The sequence below is a fragment of the Chrysoperla carnea genome, chromosome 5 (genome assembly GCF_905475395.1).
Source record: "Chrysoperla carnea chromosome 5, inChrCarn1.1, whole genome shotgun sequence".
Taxonomy (NCBI): Eukaryota; Metazoa; Arthropoda; class Insecta; order Neuroptera; family Chrysopidae; genus Chrysoperla; species Chrysoperla carnea.
The window spans coordinates 9,428,770-9,453,331 of NC_058341.1; the positions used below are offsets into that span (position 1 = coordinate 9,428,770).

Here is a 24,562-nt window from a genome sequence, read left to right on the forward strand (position 1 = left end):
GACACGAAATACGTAAACAATCGTAGTTTACGAAACGACGTAGATTTAATTATATCAATTCCGATTTATATTTTTTTTAAAATTGTTTGATAAAAAGAACGGAAGTCCTGCAATAAAAATAATTAAAAAAATATTTTATGAAAATTCTTTTAAATAAAAATTTATTTTTCGATTTAAAATCGTTTACGATACTTAAACAATCGCGATAGTCAAGAGCATCATTTTTATAATCACAAAACGAAAAAAAAAAAAAGATTTTTTTCCACTAGTTTATAAACACTGAATATAATTCAATATATCAAAGTCTTCGTCAATTTGAAAAGTCCTAACATTTTAAAAATTACACTTTCTTATTCGAGCTAATATTTAAACGGGTTTTTTCCGTTTTATTTTCAATGTGTAAAATTTAAAAATATATCTAAATAATAAAAGATCTAAATTATTGAATTAACGAAGATTTTTTTTTCAACTCTTTCATTGTTCTTGGTGTCGCCATTTTTAATATAATTTAATCACATTCAAAATAAATTAGGATCTACTAGGAGTATCCCGAAATTACTTAAATTAAACCCTAAGCAGTAATATCTTTTTCAATTTTTTTGATCCGATGTATCTTTAACGAAATTGAGCTTCGGTTATTATCGGGAATTATAATAATCAACGTTTTAGAATTATATTATAGAATTATTTTTTCTTTTAGTCTAATTTTTACGGAGATATTAACGTTTAAAGTTATTAAATTTTGTATTTTAGAACATTAAAAGAAAAAAAATGCTAAGAGAATAAATTTTATGTTCTTAAACTTTGATTAATATAAAAATTTCGTTTTGACTAATATTAATGGAGATATTCTAAAAATAATTAACGACTTTGTCTCGTTTTCAGTGGACTCAAAAACTATAAATGAACTTTCTGCTTACAGTTCCATCTTCTATATTCCTCTACTATTCGTATTCGATGGTTTCGGGACACTCCGCATAGAAAAAAAATAATGTTTTTAAAAAATATCGAAAATAAATCGAACAAAAAACAAAATTAAAATGATTTTGGCATATGACTTTTGTTTTTTTTAGTTCTCTGGTTAATAATTTAATAATAATTATGCAGTGAAAGAGTATTAAAATTCAGTTTTAATAATAATTTCTTAAAATTTGTAATTTTTTTTAATGGTTTTTTTGATTTTTGTTTCTTTTTTGTAATTTTTTTGTTTTTACTTAAAGCGTAATTTTATTATGTTGTTGTTATTTGTTTATTTTTTGTATATTTTTTTTCGATGATTTTTTTAAATATATTTTTATATATATATTTATTTTCACCAAAATGTATAGCCGCCATCTGAGCCACCAGTTAAAAATGAATTTTTCTTTTGTCCCAATGCAATTCCATGTCCAGCCATTGCAGCTAACTGTGCTGCAGATGGGGGCACACCTGGTGGATTTGGTGGTAAGACTTGTTGTGCAATTCCATCAAATCGAGCACCAGCATCAAATCCATTCTAAAATAAAAACATATTAAGTCAGATATTGATTCCCCGTATCTATAGTGAGCAGTATTTTGACGATAAATACACATATTTAAATTTATTACAAATAATTACCGGTATCATAATGGTAGGACGAAGATGTGTAGGTTGAACTGGTGGATATGTGTAAGCTAATGATGGATAATATTGCATTGGTGCATATGCAGCTGGATAACTGAGATATCCTGGATAACCAGCAGCATACATGGCAGTTGCAGTTGGTGGATACATCTAGAATATTTAAATATTTATATTAGAATATATCGCTCCGGGTTCTTAATAAAAATGAATCATTTTGTTTTACCTGTTGTCCTAGCATTGCTGGATGTGCTAGGGCTTGTTCATATGGAGGCGGTGGCCCTTGTGTGGCATATAGTTGACCAGCTTGTCCAGGGAACATTCCATAAGCTGCGGCTGCAGCTGCACTCGGCATTACTATTTATTTATATTATGAATTATTGATAATTTTCTAAATTTTATATTCTGAAATTACTTATTATTTTATTGATCAAGTAATAAGTGTTGTTACCAATTTTTAAGTTATTAGTTCTTAGAATCATAAACGGGCGATTAAAATGGAGGAAAAACTACCAATCGAATTTTCTCATAAAAAAAAAAAAACATGGGTACTCTATTTGCTTTGTCAATTTTAAATAGACTGCTATTTTGATGTCCTGTATTTTGATATGTGGCAATAACTTTGACATTCGCCAGGAACGAATAAATAATTAGAAACTGCCAACTAATAACTAAAAAATTGGTTTCTAATTTGTGTGAAAATAATTTACTAGGTTCTGTATTGTCTAATTCAACTCTACTTAGAATGAAATTGACGGAAAACCATTACAGTAATTGAAACATAAAAAATTTATGGAAAATGTTATTTACAATATAATATTAATTGTATTGATTTTCTGCCAAATCTACATTTAACATCTAACGTTAAATAACATTTAGGATATTTTTTACTACAAATTATTTTCTATTTTCTTTTTCACAACATACAGGTTGGACTAAAAATCACCACTCATCGTGTTTTTTAAGAAAACAAGATCAATGGATAACGACTTTAAGTCCACGGTGAATAAAAAATAAAACTAATACTAAAACTTACGATTTCGGAAAACAATCGAATTGTATAGCCGATTAAATAATGTAATTAATCTGATTCAAAATTTTGAAAGGGTTCAATCGAAATGAACAGGTAATTGAAGTTTCCTTTGATTCATTTCGATTGGTTTTCGACCCATTTTCAAAACACCAAAATTTTTCGAACTTTCAAGATTAATATTAGTTTTATTTTTTTTGTTTCAGGGATAATTTAAGGTTTCGTCAGACGATGAACAAACGATATACAGATTGAATACAGGATGGTCGGCAATAACAACTTTCGGAGAACTTTCAGAGATTAAACTTCTCTGCTTACTTTTCCGATTTGGCATACACTGGGTGTGGCTTACTTACATTGATTAAGTCCTAAATCTCAATTTCGGCATATCGGATCGAAAAATTTTCTGCTAATAAATTTTATCTCTGAGTTGCTCAAATGATGTCACTACTGTACACTCTATAAGGGATTTTAATGCTAAGAAAGACTCATTCAATCATTCAATGAAAAAATCAGCTGAGTTTAACAGGTATAGTTTAAACTTTTTTTTACTCGTGGCACTGATATCTTAGCGTTAAAATCCCATAAATTCGAATACTTGTATGCCATCTATCTGACTAAAATTTGGTGAACACATAAATTACAAGAGCATAACGTTAAATCTTATAATATCAATGAAATATTTAAAATACATTGAATAATAAGAATAAATTGTACTTTCTTTTAAACCAACCTCCATATGTAGGCGGTGCACCAGGGTTTGATTGAGCTGGCTGAGGTGGCCCAGGTACAAATGTTGGTGGTTGTGGTGGAGCACCAGGATATGCAGGTCCCACAGCTGTAACATAACATTGCATATTTAGTCAATAAATTTTCTAATTCGAAAACTTTTTTCAAACATTATCTAATTATAAATTTCAGATAATGTTTTCTTTTTTTTTTTTTTTTTTTTATTTAAATTTTTCAAACAAATTCAATAAATATATATAAAATTTTCAAAAAAATTATTAAAAATTAACTAAATTAATTAGTAGTAAAAAAAAAAGAAAAATTGGTTCTGGATAAATATTTTAAATTTTGTTTTAATTAGTTGTTGAGTAAAATCAATTTTAAACGCGATTTTTTATTGACGAAAGTGTTTTTAGCTACTTTTCAAGAAAATCGGTTCAGTTTGGAGAGAGCTAAAATGAAAAAACCGCATTTGACAGTTTTTTTTTTTTTTTCATTTTGTAAATTTAAATAGAAGAGCAAAGTTTTAACTTAGATCTCGGGTTAGTGACTAGCATAAAGGTTACGCCTATCAGTTTCCTTGCACAGCAGTCATTTTGAGATTCTTTTGAAGAGGAAAAAGTTGTTAAACCTTTTTTTTACAGAAACCCCTTAATTTTTTTTTCCTTGTTAAAATAAGTTGCCAAGTTATTTGTCTCAAAATAGACCCTTTTATTTAAATGATGATTTTTTTTGGGCAGATGTCAGAAAACTAAGTAAAGACATATTAATATCTTCTATCTTTGTCAAAAAGCGCTGTTTGATAAAGGAAAAAGATATTTATTTTCTTTACTTGAATAGTTTTTCGACAATTGCATGCCGTAACTTTGTTGGCGAGTATAAAAAACTTTAATGATTCACTTGTTTTAAGAAATATTTATCCAGAATTAAAATTAAAATGAAGAATGGCACTTAAAAAATAAATCAAAAACATAAAATTTTGATTGAAAAATAAAAAGTAAAAATAAAAAATTGTTGAACGAATAAAGGGTATTTTCCCAAATAAAGAGGAGACAAAGCTACTAAATACATTGAAATTTTAAACATGGTTTTATAAACAGGTCTTTTCACTAGTCTGGTTTTGGATGTTAATCTCATTGTAGCAAATTATGGATTACAACACACACGTAGCTATTCAAAATTTTTTTATATTCCAAAATTTCGTTTTATCTGACTTTCAAATTTATTTTATGTCCCGTAAAAGACCCGACAATATTATTAAAGTGAACTTTTCTAGAGACGATTTTCACATAAAACTGAGTTTATTTTATACTTCAAGCGCTAAACTTCCAAAGAATCACCGTAAACATCAACATAGTAAAAAACGCTACTTATTATTCGATAGTTACAAAATTGATATCACTAATAAGTCACGGTCAATCATATTTCCGGATAATTCCCAATTTTTGCGGTTTACGGACATTCTCTTGTCCATCCTAAAGATGATAAGATTGCTTATTTTTAATCCAGTATCAGTATCTAGTACAGATTAAAAACGATCTAATAGCATTGTCGAGAATCGAACCCCAGACCTCCAGCATTTTAACAGATTAAGGTAGTTGTTTGTTGATTTTTTATAAACCTTCGATTTCTGGAGTTACTGAACAAGGATACTCATGAGACCAGTTTTAAATAACTTTAATCCATTTAAGGATAATAGAAAAAATGTGGGATTCAGTTAAAAGTGAGGTTAAATGATTTGGGTAAAAAACTATCTTACAATTAAATTAATCAAATTTACGGCCAAAAGAATTTCGGCTACCTATTCATTCGATATTGAAGCAACTATAAACCTTTGTATTATGTGGAAATGGTCTCTAAGAACGATAAAGTAACTATATGTTTCCGTATCAAAATTGTCAATATTTTGATGACCGAACTGCTACTTCGTGTGCGAAGATTGCTTTTTTTACGTGGTACTGCAAAATGATATGAAACTGGACATGCTGTCCCAGCCCAGGCAATATTCTTTAGTAACAACACATTTCAGGATTACAATGTTACATAAAAATAAATATCAATGAGTATCCTACGTTTTGTGTCAAAACCTGTTTATAAAAACCGCGAAATTTAAAAAAAAATAAAAACAAATGTTTTATTTCTGTGTGCCACCTATAGCAAGTGAAAAAATGTAACAATATATTCTTTTTATTTAAAAAAAAGTTCACAATTTTTATGTTGAAAAAAAATGAAAACAATACAATTTAGAAACGGACATTAAATTAATCCTATTTTTTTTATTAAATATGACGAAATGGCAAGTTTCATTTTAAAATGAAAAATTGTTTTCTAGACTTTTTGATTTCGTATTCAAGGGAGAAGACTTTACTTTTAAACCCCTTGAAATAGGAAAAACCCTAAATTATAAAATAGTAAGAATTAAATTGGGCATTAATGAATTTTGAAAAAATAATAAATTGAAAAATTAAAGAACAAAATGAAAATTAGTAACAATTTTTATAAAAAACGTATTTTTGTATAATTAAAAAATTCGAACAACCACTTTGAAAATGTGACATCCAGAAAACACATTTTTAAATATATTAAAAAATCAGCTTTGAATAATAATAAATATAATAATTATAATTAATAATTAATACATTAGGTTTAAACTGCCATTCGACATTCAAATAGAAATTTCTTAGCACATCTAAAAGACAAGACAAATTGATTCTCATTTTATATTATTCTTATTTTTCTAAAGAGAAAATTTACTTGATTTAAAAATTGATCATAATTGAAAAAAGAAAATTATTTTTGTGAAAATAAGAATCAATTTTTATTTTTCAAACATATAAACAAACTTTAAATATAATATTCATTTTTATACGCAGGAGCAAATGTGTTGATTGATTTTAGACGTGTATTGATTGTATTGGTAATTTCTAAGGGTCCTTGGAGGAAAGAGAAAATTTTGTTATCGATTTCGATGAAACTCAGTTTATAAGCTAATTTTGACCCAAAAAATACGAAAATCGGGTGTACTTGTCGATAAAACAAGTAATTTCAGGCATATCTCAACGGTAACGGATATCACGGAGCGATATTAGGCTATATTACGGAAACTGGCCACCCAACGATTAAATAAACCCGATTTTTGTATTTTTTGGGTCAAAATTACCCTAGAAATATGTTCTGATCCAAATCGAAGACATAAAAAATTTCTCGATTTTTAGCGATTTTCTTAAGGGGTACCCCTTCATAAAAATCGAAAAAATCAGAAAAAAGTTTTTGTTATTGATTTCGCTGAAACTTAGATTATAAGCTAATTTTGACCCAAAAAATACGAAAATCGGGTTTTTTTGTCGATAAAACAAGTAATTTCTGAGATATCTTATCGGTGTATTCTAGAATTTTTTACCATCAACCCTAGAAATTACAGACATACGAATTTTTCATGACTTAAGCAACATTAGAAAAATTAAAATTTGTTACAAAATTTAAAAAATATTGAGCGATATAAAAAAAAAATTAAAAACAACTCCCTAGTCTTGCTCATGCGCATTAGTTTCATCGTATTCATACTTGTTTATTTAAAGTTTGCATTATACTTTTTACTACAATAATATATTCTTATATAGTAATGAAAATATATTAGTTTTTCCAATAATTTTCCGTTCAGAAGAAAAATTAATATATTTTTTGTTGTTGTATACAGATAGATTAATTAATTTAAACTATTAATTGATTAACATGCAAATAAAATAATAAATCAATAAATGGATGAAATCTCATCGATTCGAAATTGGTATCTTGCAAAATTTTGCATTCTATTAAAAAAAAATTGCTTTTCATCGATTTATTGATCTTTTAAAAAATAAAAACATGCATTACGTATTTATTTAATAATAATAATAGCAAGCAGAAAAACAAAACTTGTAAAAAATATTTTGAGTACTGTTTCAAAAATTTTCAAGTAATCAAAATATTTTATTTTTAGAAAACACAAAAAAAAAAACTCTAATTAACTACGAAAAAAAATAAATTTTTTTAATAAAATTTAAATGGCATCAATTCACATTACAAAAAAGGAGCAATTATTGCATTTTTACGATTCGTAAGAGGGAAGTTAAAAATTCATGGTGGCCACAGTTTTACAAAATACAGAATTTCCAGTTCCATAATTTAATTTTTTTAGAATTTTATTACGAAACTACTAAAATTCCCTGATTTGTTTCTCTATTATTGGATTCCTTGACATTTTCAGGTTTTCCAGTAATGTGCCCGCCATGAAACCGTGGATAGCCCATAAGCTAGTAACGCTTTACGAGTTTTCTCTGATTTCTAATCCCCCAGAGAGTGTAGAGGTCTCTAGTCCCCCCTCAAAGTTTGTAGATTAGCTCAAAAAACACACTTTTCCAATTCCCCGAGTGGAACTGAAAGTGAATATCTCCTGATAAAGTTACACGATCTAAGACGTGACCGAATCGAGCAATAGTAAATAGATTAGCCTCTACACTTTTCCTGGGGTGCGGGATTTCGCCATCATTCTACCTCGGGGGTCGTCATCTTCCGCCAAAGTTGCATACTTTTACTGATATGATCTACTGACGAGCTGCCAAAAACCTAAAACCAGTGTGGAGCTTTTTGATTCGCAAAATCTATTTCGTATGGAATTTTGAACAATATTTCAAAAACTATGCGCCCGATTTTTCTAATGAGCCCGATTTTTTTTGGGTTAAAGTTACTATGTGCACCGAGTTTTATCGAAATTGGAGACGATTTCTGTAATTTTAAGCCCCATGCCCAAAAATAGACTCGCTTAGACCAACCCCCATATCTACCAGCCTCCCTTAAAACCGTAAAAAATATAATTGCTCTATAATCTCAAGAAAATTTTTTAAAGAATTTAAATACAGCCATTTAAATTATTCCAAAAATAATTGCGGCAATAGAAATAAAATCCAAACTACTTAAAAAAAATCGAAAAAAAACAAAAAAAAAATATTTACATAACAAAATAAAGCCTAAAAAATGATAAAATAATTTGCTTTTCATCTAATTAGTAAAAATTTGTTAATTCAAAAAAATAAAATTAAAATTAACGAAACCATGCAGATATATTTAATTTTAATTATTTAAGCATGCATTAATAGAATTATAATTCTTTATTAATTCCAATATTTTAAATTATAATTCATTTTTTTTAATTCCGATCTTTTGAATTATAATTCTATTAATTGTAATTAATTAAAAATTAAAAATGAAAAATTAATAAATAAATAAATAAATAAAAAAACAAACAAACTAAACAAATTTTACACTAAACTTAATTTAATTAATAATTATTCAAATTTTGTATCATCAAATATTTAATTAAATGATGAGCAGCAATTCAATCAGCACACTCTCGTGATCAAAAATTGAAACTTCGAAATTTTTTTGAAATTAAAAATTTCATTCAAACATTGAACACAAATAAAAACTTTTTTTTTGTTATTTATTTCCAGAATTGTTTGAACATGTAAATAAATTTTTTTATTTGAAATGTGACTGTTTTTTAATTTAAAAAATTTTTAAGGTTAAACATTTTTTTTTTTAATTCAAGTGAAAATTCGTTAAGAAAAATGGTAAGTGAAAATTTAAATTTCTTTGATATATTCGATAATACATGTTATTTACAATATAAAATTCATTTATAAAATTACCATTTTTTAAGAAAAAAAAAAGTACTTTGAAACCCTACACTGTTTTTTAAAACCATATAAATTAAGATTTCAACTGCGAAAAAATTCTCAGTTAGCTAATTTTTATGAAAACGTCTTTGTTTAGGTGTTTTAATAATCGGGGTAAAAAGTTTCTATCGATATTGTATCGGTGTTGCGAAATATTAACGGTCATATGTCACGAAAAACTGTGTTTTCTGATTATTTTACTTCCTGCGACACGGAGGTCAATTAGGGTCTCTTATAAATCTTGTAGATCATAAAATTATCCACAAAAATAAGGTTTTTTACTTTTTTCTGGTCAAATCAGTAGTTTTTACATTTATCCACAATTTTTTGCAATTTACTCGAAAACTATGCATTTTACAGAAAAAATAGATCAGTCCAAAGTTATCGGGCGTAAAATTTCCAATCGATTTGTATGTATATACTTTTTTATATTTTTCTTATTTTCTGGAAAATTTACATCAATGTATAATTTTCCGTGTATTTGGTAGTTTTTTAAAATTTTCTTAAATACTTTGCATTTTAGGGAAAAAATACTTCTAATCGAGGACTACCATACTTGTGATTTGTACTATTATTCGAGAATATTTTTAAGATCTCAGCGCCGCTGTAGGTGACATTGCTGCCTCCGAAGCTTCAGTAAATTTCATCTTATTTGATCGGATTACACTGTGATAATACAGAGTGTAACAAAATAAGGAGAACTGTAAATAAATTTTTGAATTTTACGACTTAAAAATTGTATACATAGGTTCCTTTATTTTGTTATACTCGGTATTATTACAAGCCTTTAAATTTAGCGTGATAAAATACTGGTCTGGCAGAAAAATAGGTCCAGAACCTTTTTGTAGAGAATTTAATGGTCTCTAATTTTTATAATAACCCCTTCATTAACCTTCAAAAGTCACAGAAAGCGAGATTAACCGGAAAAGTAGTTCTTTTGTGATAATTAATCGTATATATTTCGACACGATATCGATAGCAACTTTTATACCCGTTTTTTATAAAATTTAAGCGTTTTTACAAAAATTTACCAACTGGAAATTACTTCGTATTTTGACTTGTGTTTTATACATTTAAAATGATCAGGCTAAAAAATAAGTTTTGATATTTTGTTTTGGTTTATTGTACCTTGAATAATTAATTTTTAAAAACTATACTTAATCAAAAACAAAACTGTCCCCACAATATTTATAATAATTATGAATATTAATTTTAGAAAATTAACGCCTTATATATGTTTTAAAAAATCGCAACCCATGCATACATTTACACTCACTTTTTTATACAACTTTTGTATATACATTTTTTTTGAAAGTTTTTTAAGTTTTGAATTTAACTCTATAAAAAAAAAGTTAGACATTGACTTGGACTAAAGTCCCGGTACATCAACCTGTTTGAACCAAACACTTTTGATGGTTGTCATTTTTACTGTAATTATTTTGAGAATTAAAAGCAGATAAAAAATGTATGTACAAATTTTGTACTAAACTTTCAAATTCTATTTTGTGTGTAGTGTATTTATAATATAAATAAATATAATATATATTTATTTGAGGCAAGATGTATTCGCATCAAATCTGCAGCTCTAGTACCTTGTGAAATCATTTTACTTCGTTACATATTTTTACAAACGAAATTTTATTTTTAAATCGATCAAGAAGAATTTTTGTAATAGATTTTTCATTTCTAAAAAATTAGTCTATTGGAGAGTAATGTCAAGTTTATTTTGACATCTAACATAATAAAATCGAACTAAATTATGTTGAAATTTAGACAGGGAGTTCTAAGGTGTGACTAACTCACATATTTTTTAATTAATCCTTCTTTCTAATCCAAAGCCTTCTAAAATTCTTAAACTAAGATCACTAAGATCATATTTTTTCCTCGACGCGTCCGTCCGACATGCGGGTAGACAATCGGAAATGGACTTTATGAGCACCCATACCAAAATTTTGTTTGTAACATCAATATTTGTATGCGTTAAAAACTTGGGATTAAATTTAGTATACCTTGATATATATTTCATATATACAGGGTATAAAAAGAATGGGAAAAGAGTTTGCGAAGTTGACACTACCACCCCTTCTTCCCAAAAGGCACTTTCTTGACATTAACTCAACTTATATACAAATTTTCAACCCTCTAACTCAATTTGGAAGTGCGCAAACCCTTAGAAATCGAGAAAAAACCATGATAATTTAACATGAAAGAGAAAAGGCACTTCCTTAACACTTAACTCAAGGAAGATACAAATTTTAAACTCCAAAGAGTGTCTGTAGAGACGTGCAAAACCTAAAAGGGAAATTCTACCTTCCCTTGGGAATCCTTTTCAAATTACAACCAACATACCGAATTTTTGCTCATTTGAATGAACTTAAAGTTAGATTTAATGTCATGTTAAAAAAGTGCCATCCATCTGTTGTTGAATCAAAACTTTAATATTTTAAACTATTGAAAACTTATAAAAAGAAGAAAAGGATTGAAAATTAAATTCGTTGGTCGTGATTAAATGATCGTGAAAGAAAATTTTTCCGAAAAATATGTAACGAAGGAAAAATTTAAATAAAAATAAAATAATAAAAACAGTTGTTAAACCCAACCATATATTAAGTAGTAGAATAAATATATAAATCTAATAAAATTCGGAAATATAGTAATAAAAAAACTCCACAGGTACATATTAAGGTGAGTAAATTTTAGGCAGGGCAGGGATTTATCAACAAGCATTGCAGCCACTGTCAACAAAAGTAAATAAATATTATTGCACAAAATACATATTTCCAAAATTCAAATAGAAATATATATATCTCACAAATATTATATTAAAAAATTTTCCAAAAAAAAATTAAATAAAAAAATAAAAACACTTACAACTTTCTTCCCTTTTTTATAAAAATTTTTGAAAATCACACACATGATGATAAATCCTTACCAACAAAAAAAAAAAAAAAAACACAAAACAAAACGAGAGCGTAAAGGGTTCCGTTGTGTCGTGAAACCCCTCTAAAAAAACAAAAAAAACTCCAAGCATAAAAAATGAAATTGTTTTGATTTTTGAAAATATTATTTTAAAGTGCAATATTATATTTAAGTATACAATAATTATATATATATATATAAACACATTTATATAGTGAATATGTACTGTTTGATAGTTGTAATACGGTTTGTAGGAGGCACCACTTGAACCTTGGAACTCGACAGGCTTAAGCCTCTTTAACAACGCCTTATTCACTGCTGTAAGGAATACAATGTTATGATGATGATGTTTGCTTACGCTCTAAAAATTTATTTTTTTGAACTGTAAAGTGTATTTTTATTAAGTGTTACACACGTTCATTAAAAATTATAATCAATATCTAACCCACAATAATTGCCAATTTGTAAAATGGAATGTTCCCCCACCCCTCTCTTATGAAATTAAGGAGCTATTCGAGCTATCGTGGCATTCAAATATTTCAAAATAATTTCAATACAATTGATTTTGTCGTATGTCAGCCGCGCATGTGCGTACCGACGGGGTGGAAGATCAAAGAAGTTGCACCCCCCTTTAAGTTGGGCGTACCATAGATCGCATAGATTTCTTTTGAGTTAAAATAGTTGAATTAAAAAAAATTTTAGAACAAAAATTTCTGTTTCGCTTTTCTAAGCCAACCCCCCCCCCTTGAGCCAAAATCGAGAGGCCACAATTCATGAAAAATTGCCAGTGTAAATAAATTCGATTTATTACGCATTAAAGACGTTCAGGCAATGTAAGAACGGGTGCTCGAGTTATAATTTGGTACGGGGAAGGCGAACTTTCTTGTGTAATCACGAATCTTTGTATTCTCACAGGCCGAAAGTCTGACAAATTTCAGGTGATGCTAGTCAAATTACAGCTTCATAGACTGTCAGCTCGTGTCAGAAAAAAATACTCAATTTTTTACAGTCTGCCAATGATAGAGGACATACTATGCAGCCACAAGCAACACCAAATGCATAAAATAACATGCATAGCGAGTTAATGCATAGTTAAAACTAATATTTTTGATTGTAAAACAAAGAGAAAAACTTTTTAAAGTCTCCCATTTATTTGAATAAATGGCAAGACTATTCAATACACTAAAAATCAATTGGCAGACGTTTTTACTTGAAAAAAAAAATGTCTGCCAATAGATTTTTAGTGTATTGAACTTTTACCGTTTTATTCAAACGAATGGTAGACTGTAAAAAGTTTTTATCTTTGTGCATTAATTCGTTATACATGTTTGTTTATACATTTTTCTTTTCCTCTGTAGTTGGCAGACTGTAAAAAATTGATTACATTTTTCTGTCACGATTTGATAGTCCACAGACAATGGAAACAAGCTTTACATTTATTTCAAACAACCCAATATGTGCATGAGCGTCAGTTTGATATTTTTATTTCCTTCCATACCAAAAATTTTCCGGTTAACTAACTGCGTACATCATTTCAACCGATTGCTTGTTCGATACGTTTCTTGTATTTGAAAAGATAGAAAATTGACTCTTCCTTATTTACTGTCCAAAAAACCCGTTCATTATGCAATTCCGGTCTCTTTCTCACGGTAATTAAATATTTTAAAATGAAAATATAAGAGGGTGGGGGTTTTAAATTATCCATTTTTCATCCTAATAACCTTTTTTTTTTTTAGCAAATTTGGCAAAAATTGTTGATAAAACACAATAAAAAAAACCCCCCATATTTTCTAATGACCTTTCAAATTCTATTTAAAAAAAAACTGAAAAATCAATACAAAAATTTCCCTGGGAAAAAACTAAATTATTCGAAACAAATAAAATAAATAAATGAGATCGATTAAAAATAATTGGTGTAAAAAATTATAATCTATTTCATTTTTTTTAATTAGTCAATTAATTAATAATTGCATCAATTTTTTAATTAATACATTTGGGTGATGCTCTTTTATTTAATTATTTTAGTTGAAATAATTTTCACGGGAAATTGGACCCGTTCAGACAAAGATAGGTAATACACAATATTTGCAAATTTAATATGAAATAACAATATACGAATATATAGTTAAAAAAAGATGGCTGTTTAAGAGGATGGTTATTGATTTTTCTGAATATCCTAAAATACCATATCAAATTCTATATGATTATTCTTTTGTTTCCAAAAAATTACAAAATTTGCAAATCTCATTTTTTCTGTCATCAATATTAGTCAATTGGGATTGAATTTTATATCTTTTTTTGGTATTAAAATTTTTTTAGCAAAGAATTAATCACTCTTTCAATTGTTTTTTTTATCGTATACTTAAACGAGAATTAATGATTGAATTATTGTAACAAGAATCTTACCTTTCTTATCAGACATTATTAAAATATTTGAAAAAATATCACACACAGAAAATTCAACTAAGTTTTAATAAAATTTAATTTTTCTTTAATAATATAATATTTTAACCAGATCTGTCAAAATGTCACTTTAGTTAGTGGCGCTTTGAGAAATCAACGAGTCACTTGTGCAGATACAATTACATGTAACTGTAATATAATAAATATCCCTAGAATTTGATTTGAGTTCTTTTTTCTTTTGTGTACTTTGGGAGAATCACGTTTTTATTTAAACTTTATATTTAATTTTTGGCTTGGTTTAACTTTAATCACTGCACTAAAATTTGTTAATTTTTAATGTTTTTTAAATTCCTGTTGGATTTTTCCGAGAAAACTGTATTTGTACTAGTATGCTCTTATTTAACCAGTTTACCCGTTTAGTTCAATACTTCGTATATTCCAGGTCATCCATAAAACTCAATATGTGTATATCATGTTAAATTGGACTTGATTTTCGGAATTAGCAAAAAAATTCCTAATTTTACATTCTTCCAATCATGCCAAGAGCTAGGTATGACCATAAATATCACGTTATAGCATTAAAATTGATTTGCAACTTACTTATTTCAAAATAGGGATCATTATGATGATCCCCCTTGTAGGGCTTGTATGTAGGACGATGAAACCTCCATACATATTACTTGCACCTGCAGAAATCTGCAGGTCGTCAGATTCAGAATGTTCGGGTCCAAAATCTTGGATCCATCAACCCTGGGAAATTTTAATAGCAACGAAGACGTCTCGTCTAGGGGTGACAGGTGGTTCTCAAGGAAGCCGAAGGGAACCCCTTTGTCTAGCTAGATGATAGGGACCAACAATTGCGATACCATTCTAATTATATTTTGTTATTATTACTTATTTCAACATAAGGCCGTTACAAGACTCAAACTGGAAAATGAACGTTCAGAATATTTTTGAAAATCAGTCTTTCCGATCTGTTTATTTTCGAAATTACTGATGAAATTTATTTAGAAAATATTTAAACTTTAATTCCATTTTGAAAAAGTTTCAACAATCATTTTAAAATATTTTAAACCGTTACTATAGAAAACAAAAATTCCGAATCATTTCAAATTCAATATGGATAAGGTATGATAAAGTAAATATTTTAAATACATATTTAGAATTTTAATTATGGGATAAATTATTATTATAAAATTATAATTTAGAATTAAATTAAAGAAAATGTTGATTACAAAATTGATTAATTAACAATGGCAGGTAAGCCTGGTAAATGAATATCAAACTTCGCACAACAAAAATAGTATTCTTGTAACTTCGAACAGAAAGTTAATAACGGGATACAACTAAACTGGTGTCATACCAACATTACAGTATCTAAAAAAATTAGTTTTTTTCTTAAGTATAATAAATTATTTTTAATTTGTAAATAGTGTGGAAAAATCAATGGTTTTTTAAAAAAAATTCATGTAAAAAATAGTATTTCAATTGTAAATAATTATGTGGAATAATTAAATGTTTTCATAATAATTCAAATAAGGTGTGAATATTAATATTTTGGTTGTCATTTTTTTGTCTTATCTTACTACCTAGTGTCTCTTTCTGTCATTGGAAAATTGAAGCTATTTGGAACAAAATTTACAATTATATTTTTAACCACATATCAAATGAACAAATTTTCATCTTATTATTTTTATTAAATATTTTGTGTTATCTTTTTTCCTGTTAAAATTATGTTAGTGAAAAAATACGGTAAGTTTTCCAAGTAATTTCGTAATCCTTTTTTTTTGCGTAAGATTTTCAAGAACAAAAGATTTCATTGAAAACCTTTTTTTTATGATTAAAATATATTATTTACGCACTGTCTGGTATTGAAAATTTATTTTCAATATACGTTATAAGTTTTGTAATAATTTCAAAAACTTTCTAATTACGACATATGGGAAAATTTGAGAAAATTTTTGTCATAATAAATAATTATCTTCAAATTTTTGAAATTTTATTATTTTTTCTTGAAAATTGATATTCATATTTTTAATAATTAAGTTATTCATAAATTGAAAGTGAAATTCAATAAAAAAAAACTTTCTCTAAATTTCACGCATTATGATTTGCAATGATGCTGTTTGTATTAAGAAATTTGTGAAATTTCTTAATATTTTTTATTTGTAATCGAAAAATTTGATTAATTGATTTCTATGAAAATTCAAAAACGTTATTAATTAAATATCTTATCATATATATATTTTTTTAAATGACGTGGGTAGCTCATAGCATTTAAAAGTCATTGAAGTTACTTTCACAGTTGCGTGAAAATTTTGTAATTAATCTTGTAATAATCTTTAATGTACTTAGTAATAATTTTTTCCCGAAAAATAAGGATCTGCAGATTTTGATGGTACTTTTATGGAGATTTTGAAATATAAATGGCTATGCTTTTTAAATCATAGAGCATTCAGTAAAAAAACTGAGATAATTCACATCCCCAAATATATACCTGGAGTGCTAAAATTTTGGAAATCACAAAATTTGTTTTTCCGACCGTACTATCGACGAAAATCCCACCTACTGTTTTGCGGACGTCCATTATTTAATAATCAAAACCTAAAAATTCTTTGTTTCCTTTCCACTTAAGAATATGTATAAATGTTCTCATAGAAATCCAAAATTTGAATTATGGGTCTAAAATCTCACAAGCTTTTCGAAGTCAATCTTAACGGATTATATCCGTTTTTCAAAATAATGATAAAACGAAATTTGAATATCAAAATTAATCTTTTTTTAGCCTAAGAAAAAAGGCGGGCGAAATTCAGTCGCACCAGCATTAGAAAAACAATTAAACTTGTCTGCCGAACGATCCGAAGATATTGTACGTGTTACTCGTAGTCAAAGTGGTGTTAGCAGAAGAAATAGTTCGTCAAACGTGTTTGAAGAATATAATACAAATCGACCATCTTCATCAGGATCTCAAAAATCAAATGTAAGGATACACTAATTTTAATGCGACTTTAATTCTAATCGATTGAGATCAGGTCTAGGTGGTTCATTTTTTCTCTTCATTCATACACAGTCGAAATTTTAAGACTTTGTGTCCGTGGAGACATATCTACTCATCAAGAACTATTTAAATTTTGAGGTCATTTGCCGCAGTCCTTAGTTCAATTTTTGTAGGATAAGTACATAAGTCTACAGAGTTGCCTTATCTGGGAAATAAACCAGAAAGTCACGAGGTAGTAAATTAGAAATAAAGATCTGAATATAAAACAATTAATCAAAAAATTCCATTATTTACCTAACTTTGAAGAATTTATATTGATATCGGAAATTGGGAGACGATTTCTGGATTCTCCCGTTCAAATTTGAAGAGGTGGCAACTCGATAAGTCTACCTAGGATTTTTGCACCATTTAAAAGTCATTTAAGAAGAGCTAGAAATTAGAGAGACTGTTGTCATTTTTATAGCAGGAGAGTTTCAGTTTTAATTCCTCCCTGAAGTTGTTCCCAGTTTCCTCTTGCGTAGAGGAAAGGTTCAGCCATTCTGAAATGTCAAGTACTACGTGAGTCTTTAGATTTATTGAAGAAAATTACAATTTTATTTTAATTATCTACAAAGTTCTAATTATTTTTAATATTAATTCTAGAGTGCAATTTCAAAAAAATCAAATAAATATAGAACAATGTCATCAGCGGGTGGGCATAAAGGGCACCACCATGGAGGAGGCAGTGGAGGTGGTGGCAACATGATGAATAATATGAGTGGATCTGGAGGTGCTGGATTAAAACAAATTGATTTGGATGAAATTTGGGGTGATTTAAAAGATGGCATTGAAACAGTTTATATTTTACAATCAATGTCAAAATCTAGATATATGCAATTGTATACGTATCCTTTTTAAATATCATATTCATAAGTTAGAAAGAGATATAATCAAAAATGTCAAGAAAATCGGGAATTATTATCAGTCTTAGTAACCGAGAAAGACTGAACTTTGTTGCTGCTTATACATTTTCTAGTACAGGCGATCTACGATTGAAGAGAGGGGGGACACTATCAAATAAAAATGAAATTATATTTTATGAATAACGCTGCCTCTGTCTTTGAAAATTGATTTGGGAATGTTGGACACAAATAAAAACCTTGGAACCAATGTGTAAACAATCTTTTTAGAGCTTTGAAAAAGACCCAAGTCGAAACGTTGGAAAATTAAAAACCAAGTTCACATTATTTGTGGTCCTACATTCCCAAAAAAACCAAAAATTATATTTTATCTTTAAAAATTTTGTTCATAATTTTTCTTAACTATATATTTTATAGTCACGTATATAATTATTGTACATCGGTTCATCAACAAGTTGTAAATCGATCGGTATGTCATAGCAATAGTTCAATAAGTAATTCATCAAAAACCGGAAGCAAAAATAAAGCGCAAGTAACTGGCGGTGCTCAACTTGTTGGATTAGAATTATACAAAAGACTAAGAGATTTTATAAGAAATTATTTAATAGATTTACTTAAAGTAAGTTACCTATGGTTTTTTTTTTTAACTTTAACATTCCAACGTAGAAATTATTGAAAGAATTATACAGGGTGTCCCCCATAAATATTGTAAGAGGATAAAATTATAATAAAAGATTGCAAAGCAACTTTCTATTTGAAATAGGGAGCTTTGAGGCACCCCATATAATAATTTCAGTGAAATTCATGAGCAATGAGTAATGTATTTAAAAAAATTTCAGGACGGTATCGATTTAATGGATGAAACAGTTTTACAATTTTATACAAGACAATGGGAAGGTTATCAATTTAGTAGCAAAGTATTACATGGTATATGTGCATATTTAAATCGTCATTGGGTACGAAGAGAGTGTGAAGAAGGACGTAAAGGGATTTATGAAGTATATCAATTAGCTCTTGTTACATGGCGTGATAATTTGTTTAAACATTTAAATAAGCAGGTAAGCATCTTTAATCAATATTCAGTATTTCATGTCCACAAATCAGAAATTGGGAATAGGATAGGTCGACCTCCTTCTCTTGGCAAGAGCTGGGCAGTGACAAAGAAGATCGTTTCTACCTCTTCCTCCTCATTGATGCATCTAACAATTTAAACATTTCTTTAACATTTTCTAGGTTACAAATGCCGTTTTAAAATTAATAGAACGTGAACGATCTGGTGAACCAATCAACACACGTCTAGTATCAGGTGTAATAAACTGTTACGTCGAATTAGGTTTAAACGAAGATGATTCAGGACCAGGACCAGCCCGTGGACCAAATCTAGTTGTGTATAAAGATTCATTTGAGAATGTATTCTTAGAAGATACAGAACGTTTTTATACACGTGAAAGTACAGAATTCTTACGACAGAATCCAGTTACTGAATATATGAAAAAAGCTGAACAACGTTTACTCGAAGAATCAAAACGTGTTCAAGTTTATTTACATGAGACAACGCTAGAACGTTTAGCGAAAACATGTGAACGTGTTTTAATTGAAAAACATTTAGAAATGTTCCATTCAGAATTTCAACATTTGTTGGACACAGATAAACATGATGATTTAGGACGAATGTATCAATTGGCTGCACGGATACCAGATGGTCTTGGTGAATTACGTACATTATTAGAATCTCATATTGCTTATCAAGGTTTAGCTGCTATTGATAAATGTGGCGATAGTGCTGCTAATGTAAGTATATTGATCGTACAAGGTATTTCGATAATTTTGAAGGGGAAATGAATCCCATATAATGTTTTTTAAAACCTCTTTCTGTGAATAGAAATTTGAATTCAACCTTCAATGTTTTTAGAAACCTCTTTCTGTGAATATAATCCCAAAAATTCTATTTTTGCTTTGTTTTTAGGATCCAAAAATCTATGTGAACACAATATTGGAAGTTCATAAAAAATATAATGCATTAGTATTAACGGCATTTAATAACGATAGTGGTTTTGTAGCGGCGTTGGATAAAGCATGTGGACGTTTTATAAATAATAATACTGTTACAAGAGTGGCGAATTCGTCTAGTAAGAGTCCCGAATTATTAGCCAAATATTGTGATTTATTATTGAAAAAATCTAGTAAAAACCCTGAAGAAGCTGAATTAGAAGATACGTTAAATCAAGTGGTATGTATTATTTCAAGTTTGTAATGAAACTGTTGAACCCTCAGGAGTACGATCGGAATGTGTGAGTGAATTTTAAACAATATTTGCGACTTTGTTTCAGATGGTTGTTTTTAAATATATCGAAGACAAAGATGTCTTCCAGAAATTCTATAGTAAAATGTTAGCGAAACGGCTAGTTCAACATATGTCGGCTAGTGATGATGCCGAAGCTTCAATGATCTCAAAATTAAAACAAGCTTGTGGTTTTGAATATACATCTAAATTACAACGAATGTTTCAGGTAAATTTTATACTTTTTTTTTTTTAAATACAGGACCCTAGCACTTAGACTAAAGAGTTCTATGTGTCCTTCTGAAGAACTCCGGGTAAGAGATTGTATTTTAAGCACATGAAGCTATAGAACTCTCCGTCTGGCTTTCTCCCATAATTGATGGATCTAAGATTTCGGAACTAAACATTCTAAACCTGACGCTCCGCAGGTTTCTCCAAGTGCAAAGCTGCAGGTGAAAGGGACGTTTGAAACGACTCTTTTCATGCCAACTTAATCCTCTGCTTTATTTCCTTTAACTCTAAAGTGGCCCAGTATCTAGATCAGCCTGATTGTGTTGTTCAGTTCCTCGAATCATTCATAGGTTATCCTCGATTAGAATTTTGACGCCTCAAGGGCCCGAATTTCGACTTGACTATCTGAGAAGATGCTGATATGTGCCCCACTGTAATGACGATGATTTCTAATTGAAAAACTGTCGTATAACGACCAAGAAAAATCGATTCCGTTATTCTAGGTCCATAAACTCCATCTTTTAATATAATTTTTTATTAATTTTAGGATATTGGTGTATCGAAGGATCTCAATGAACAATTTAGAAAACATTTAGTAAATTCAAATGAACTTTTAGATATAGATTTTAGTATTCAAGTTTTATCATCTGGTTCATGGCCATTCCAACAATCATTTGCATTTTCTTTACCATCAGAGGTAAGTGTTTAAATATCTGGTATTAATTTTTGTTTGGGGTTTTTAACTAAATTTTATTTTTTAGTTGGAACGAAGTGTTCATAGATTTGGAACATTTTATTCATCACAACACTCAGGTCGAAAATTAAATTGGCTTTATAATATGAGTAAAGGCGAACTTTTAACAAATTGTTTTAAAAACAGGTAATATTTCAAAATTGTTGTTATTTCGTGTTTTGATACGTTGTTTCAGAGAGTATTTGTCTAATAGTCAAATGAACTGTGGATTTCCGTAACTAGGGCGAAGCCCCAGGATCGAAACCATCAGGACTTGGCATAAAAACGCATGTTTCTTACTGAAAATTATAAATTATAAAAGGGGTAAAATTTCTGATTGAAAAACCGTCACGTAATGACCAAGAGGAATCGATTCCTTTATTCTAGGTCCATAAACCTCTGCACTAGATAGATCTCCGGCCCTTGATTCATCCATATAAGATATAGATTGGGAGGGAGTGAAAAGTTGAGTACATCTCGATCGCATTCTTCATGGGAAGGGACGATTATCCTAAATTTGCAATCAAAACTTTAAATCGGAACTTTAAGTGGAATTACGGAGACTACACAAGAAGCTTTAACTCAAGCCGGAGAATTTGAAAATTTATCAATCAAATGGCAGAAGTTATAACGTCACTAGTGTTCTATTTGCACGAACAATAAATAAATAAATTATTATTTGCACGAACAAATAAATACGAACACATAAGAATGAAATACTACATAAATGCGTCTTATTTTTAAAATTATACTCCTGCCTTACACTCCCGGTATAGTGGACCGATACCGGTGCAAAATAAGCATTACTGACATCTTATTTTTGACAGAAATTTGGTTACATGAAATTAAATACCTACCTCCATGAGTGGAATCCTGCACCATTACCACAAGTGGGATGGTAGTCTCCACCCGTTCATAACACACACCCCCTTACAAAGTAGGCGTGAAAATCTATTTTGATTTCATTTGATGATTTTAATTATTTTAGATATACATTACAAGCGAGTACGTATCAGATGGCAGTTTTATTACAATTTAATGTATCAACTAGTTGGACAGTAGCACAATTACAAGAAAATACACAAATCAAAGCAGATTTTCTTTCACAAGTTTTACAAATATTACTTAAAGCAAAATTATTGACCACGCCACCGACTGCTAACGATACAGACGAACAAGAATTAGAAAAAAATTCGGTGATATCACTTTATACATCTTATAAAAAGTAAGTTAATCATAATTTTTAATATTTAGGATTCCGTAGCACTAATAGAGTTATTTTTAGTAAAAAATTACGAGTAAATATTAATATACCAATGAAGACTGAATTGAAATTAGAACAAGAGACAACACATAAACATATTGAAGAGGATCGTAAGTTATTAATACAGGCCGCTATTGTACGTATTATGAAAATGAGAAAAATGATTAAACATCAGCAACTTGTTGCTGAAGTACTCAATCAATTATCACCACGTTTTAAACCACGTGTTCATGTTATTAAAGTAAGTCGACATTTTTTTTATTATTATTTTCAAATAACCAACATCTCCCCCCCCCCGTACAGTATTTATTTATTTTTGTCAAATGGCCCCCCTATTGTATGGATGGCTTAAGCATTATCCAACCAGTTCATTAAATATTGTGTTAAAAACTATGGCTGAATATCATTCAGGCCGCAAGTAGTTAAACGGTAACAAATCCACTAATCCATGATGAACGATGAATTGTCCTAAATGAAAAGAACAATTTCCCCAATTAATGATATAAATGGGATCGAACAGTACTGCTATTTCTTAAATATTGGGAACTTCATAAGTTCCCTCGTAAAAGCTAACAGCAGAAATGTTTAATACTAACAGAAAAACAAATTTCTAATAAAAATTAATTATGTAAGCAATTTAAATTAATAAAAAATAATTTTCTTTACAGAAATGTATAGACATACTAATCGAAAAAGAATATTTAGAACGAACAGAAGGACAAAAAGATACATATAGTTATTTGGCATGATTAAAAATGTAAAGCGACGCTAAATTGACCGTCCATAAAAATATTTAAATTAAATAAAAACTAAAAATAATTTTTGTTTGTCTCGATCGATAATTCAATTCCCCCCCGATTTACATACATACACCAAAAAACATAATTTTATCTTTTCACTCAAAACACTTAATTAAATTCTTATCCAATCATCTTTAATTATTAAAAAAAAATTAATTTTAAATCATTCATCAACATTCAATCATCACATTTAATTACAAAATAAATACATTAAATAAAAATCAATAAAATAAACGGACAAAGCGCTCGGCTAAAAAAAACAACCAAAACTCAACAAATTTGATAAAAAAAATGGAGGTATAAAATATTTTTGTGGTGGGTGCGAGTAGGAGTAAGTGGTGTCCAAAATATATAAAAAATTTAAAAAAAAAAACAAACATGTGTGCGCGTGTGCTTTACAATTATTAGTAGTGTCTTCAATTTCGATATAAATGTATTTACATGTATATATATTTTTTTTAAGATAAATTCGATAAATATAATTCGATTTATAAATATATATACATGTATATATATTATATAATAAATATAAATAATAAAATAATAATTAACATATTATATATATTGTGATTTCACTTTTCTCCGCTTTAAAGTATAAAGTATATAATTATTATTCTTCATTTATAAAAACAAAATCAAATTTGATAACATAATCGTTTTTATTTGATTAAATAAAATTTATTGTATATTTTTTTTGTTTATTTTTTTTTTTTATAATTATTAACAAAAAAAAAATTTATTCGTTTTTGTTTGGAAAGATAGTTTGTAAATATTCGAAAGTTATCTATCTTGCTTCATGTAAAATCCTTGTTCACGATTGAAGGGTATTCTTTTTCTAACATGAATTAGTTTGTTGCGTACAGTCGAGAAAGGCATAATTTTGGGAGAAATGGAATCAAACTTTTCGTTTATAATTTTTATAAATGTTCTGTAAAGGTGCGTTTATACAGATCCGAAGTTG

General features: G+C 28.3%; 2 protein-coding genes across 3 annotated transcripts; one reads left to right on the forward strand and one right to left on the reverse strand.

Moving 5' to 3' along the window:
• Window positions 1–1,279: 1,279 nt before the first annotated feature.
• On the reverse strand, window positions 1,280–14,543 carry LOC123299642 (DAZ-associated protein 2). Its single transcript, XM_044881913.1, has 5 exons — window positions 14,399–14,543; window positions 3,352–3,468; window positions 1,827–1,957; window positions 1,598–1,753; window positions 1,280–1,495 (listed from the first exon to the last, which is right to left on the reverse strand). The coding sequence occupies exons 1-5, from the start codon at window positions 14,412–14,414 to the stop codon at window positions 1,313–1,315; spliced, it is 603 nt and encodes a 200-aa protein (XP_044737848.1). The 5' UTR covers window positions 14,415–14,543; the 3' UTR covers window positions 1,280–1,312.
• On the forward strand, window positions 8,862–23,720 carry LOC123299641 (cullin-1). Of its 2 annotated transcripts, none has more exons than XM_044881910.1 (13): window positions 8,862–8,968; window positions 17,181–17,375; window positions 18,036–18,277; window positions 18,710–18,911; window positions 19,132–19,350; window positions 19,526–20,083; window positions 20,259–20,522; window positions 20,623–20,802; window positions 21,352–21,501; window positions 21,566–21,684; window positions 22,526–22,762; window positions 22,823–23,042; window positions 23,470–23,720. In XM_044881910.1, the coding sequence occupies exons 1-13, from the start codon at window positions 8,966–8,968 to the stop codon at window positions 23,548–23,550; spliced, it is 2,670 nt and encodes an 889-aa protein (XP_044737845.1). In that variant the 5' UTR covers window positions 8,862–8,965; the 3' UTR covers window positions 23,551–23,720. The 2 variants fall into 2 exon arrangements, with proteins under 2 accessions (XP_044737845.1, XP_044737847.1); XM_044881912.1 differs by lacking the exon at window positions 8,862–8,968 and adding an exon at window positions 16,117–16,147 and having other exon boundaries at window positions 23,470–23,719.
• The last annotated feature ends 842 nt before the right edge of the window (window positions 23,721–24,562 follow it).

What these genes read in the sequence shown, in the direction of transcription:
- LOC123299641 (XM_044881910.1), top strand. An exon ending in CAGGATCTCAAAAATCAAAT is followed by an intron (nt 17,376 to 18,035) that starts GTAAGGATACAC and finishes TATTAATTCTAG; the next exon opens with AGTGCAATTTCAAAAAAATC. An exon ending in ATTTAATAGATTTACTTAAA is followed by an intron (nt 18,912 to 19,131) that starts GTAAGTTACCTA and finishes AAAAAATTTCAG; the next exon opens with GACGGTATCGATTTAATGGA.
- LOC123299642 (XM_044881913.1), bottom strand. An exon ending in CAGCAATGCTAGGACAACAG is followed by an intron (nt 1,754 to 1,826) that starts GTAAAACAAAAT and finishes TAAATATTCTAG; the next exon opens with ATGTATCCACCAACTGCAAC. An exon ending in GTCCTACCATTATGATACCG is followed by an intron (nt 1,496 to 1,597) that starts GTAATTATTTGT and finishes TTTTTATTTTAG; the next exon opens with AATGGATTTGATGCTGGTGC.